The sequence below is a fragment of the Bison bison genome, unplaced genomic scaffold (assembly GCF_000754665.1).
Source record: "Bison bison bison isolate TAMUID 2011002044 unplaced genomic scaffold, Bison_UMD1.0 scf7180017864524, whole genome shotgun sequence".
NCBI classification, from domain to species: domain Eukaryota; kingdom Metazoa; phylum Chordata; class Mammalia; order Artiodactyla; family Bovidae; genus Bison; species Bison bison.
In genome coordinates this window covers 437,024-438,982 of record NW_011495075.1, presented here as the reverse complement: position 1 = coordinate 438,982, position 1,959 = coordinate 437,024, and the positions used below count along the sequence as shown (strand labels likewise).

Genomic DNA, 1,959 nt, shown 5'->3' with positions numbered 1-1,959 from the left:
ACCGGGGGCAGGGGTGCCACTGGGGAAGGCGCCTGGCAGGCTCATGGGCATCTGCAGGGACTCCATGCTCCGGTGCAGTCCCGAGAGCTTGGGGTACATGCGGGGCTCCTTGGGGACGCCGAAGCTGCTCATGAGCTCCAGGCCCTGCGAGAAGCTGGCCGAGTTGATGTTGAGGATGGGGGCTGGGCTGGGGGTGAAGCAGGAGGCGAGGGGGCCCCCGGCGGCCGGGCCCGGAGTGTGCAGGTCCGCGGCCTTGGGCGCGTGGGCGTCGCTGGACGCCGGCAGGTCCAGGCTGTTGGAGTTGACCTTGTCGAGGTTGGCGAGGGACGGCGGCTTGATGAAGCTCTTGGCTGCAGCCCTGAAGAAGCGAAGACAAGACAAACGTGTGGGCTCCAGGGTTAGGGAGGCAACGGGCAGCTGGGACCTGGGCCAAATCCTTGTCCTCTTCAGCGCTCTGGGGCTCTGAGCGCCCCTGAGACCAAGGAGGACCCTGACCTGGCATGGCGGAGCAGGCCACGGTGGGTGGGGTGGGCACACACAGAGGATGTACCTGAGTGGGGTGGGGGGCAGCTCTGCCAGCTTGGGGGCCGGGGCATGGCCCGCCTGGCTCCGGGGCGTGCTCTCAGGGGAGCCGACGCTCTTCAGGGACAGGCCGTCGGGGCCCAGCGCCTCGGCCTTGGCCTTGGCCTTCTCCTTCTCGCGATCCGTCTGGTTGACGGGGGCAGGGGCGGCCCGCCCGCCAGCCACTTTGGAGGGCTCCTTCAGCCTGGAGGGCGCCAGGCCCGCTGGCTTGCCACTGAGGAGGCTGGGGTCGATGCTGCTGCTCACGGGCCGGGGGCCGCCACGCCCGCCGGTCACGCTCATGGAGCTGGACTTAGCCGGCCGCGGCAGGCTGCGGTACTGGATGTTGGAGCGGGCGCCCGGGGCCAGGAACCCGGGCTCTGTGCTGTTGGACACGTCCAGGCTCGTCTTGCGCCCATTTGCCGGCTTCACGGGGATGCCTGAGGACTTCTGGGCCTTGCCGAGCGTGGCCGAGCCCCCGGTCTGCACGACGGTAGCCGTGCCCGTGGCAGGAGGGGGCTTCTTGTAGCCGAAGGACCCTGAGGTGGACGGGCGTGCGATGCCTGAGGGAGGCTTCTTGGCGTCGCCCAGGCGGTCGCGGCCGGCATCCGAGGAGGAGCGTTGCAGGCCCGCGCTCTTCACAGCCAACTTGGCCTTGGCGGCGGCCTTGCCCTCGGGTTTGCCTGTGGAGGGCGGGCGCTGTGAGCAGGGGAGGGCCAGCGTCTGCCCCCTGGGAGGAGGGGCACAGTGGGCTGGAGGGCCTAACTAGGGGCGATCGGGGACCCACGGGCCGAGGACCCTTCTGGGCAGGCCTCGCGTCCAGCTGTTCAATTTCTCTTGTTTTTTGGTGTTTTCCGCTCCCAGGCTAGGAGGTCCCAGTTTGGTTGAAATCTCAAGATGATCAAGAAGGGCACATGTCTCATAACAGGTCACCAAGGGCCCGCCCTGAGAGCAGCAGCACTCTGAAGCTGCCAGTATCTCCCAGGATGCCACACGGGCCCCCGGGAGGTGTGAGGACATCACCCGAGATCCCAGGAGAGGAAATCACTGGGCAGTGTGGGAGGCGGGTCAGACCAGGCTCCCTCCTGCCCTATGTCTGGGTTCAGCCTTCTAGGCAGGTGGAGCCCCTGCGCGCCCATCTGTCTTCCCTGACTCAGGACGGTCTGGAGACCCACCGGGTGACGTGCCGAAGCTGCATGCAGGCTGCCCCCCGCCACCTCAGGGGTTAAGGGCCCAGAGGACAGGAGCCACCAGGAAAGCAGGGCGCGGCCCTGGGCCCTGTCCCCGGGCTCACCTGCGACCTTGAGGGCGCTCTGGGCCGTGTGGGTGATGGGCGAGGTGACGGCCACGGGCGGGGTCTTGCCCTTCTTTAGGGACCCTGGGGGGCCCAGGCCGGCC

General features: G+C 68.4%; 1 protein-coding gene across 1 annotated transcript in view; it reads right to left on the bottom strand.

Moving 5' to 3' along the window:
• NAV1 (neuron navigator 1) overlaps positions 1-1,959 on the bottom strand; it is a 146,234-nt gene that overhangs the window by 27,724 nt on the left and 116,551 nt on the right. Inside the window, exons 7-9 of the mRNA XM_010831110.1 lie at positions 1,856-1,959; positions 551-1,244; positions 5-358 (exon numbers count right to left, since the gene is read on the bottom strand). The exon at positions 1,856-1,959 is cut by the window's right edge and continues 15 nt beyond it. Coding sequence (XP_010829412.1) covers positions 5-358; positions 551-1,244; positions 1,856-1,959 — 1,152 coding nt within the window. The remainder of the gene's footprint in view (positions 1-4; positions 359-550; positions 1,245-1,855) is intronic.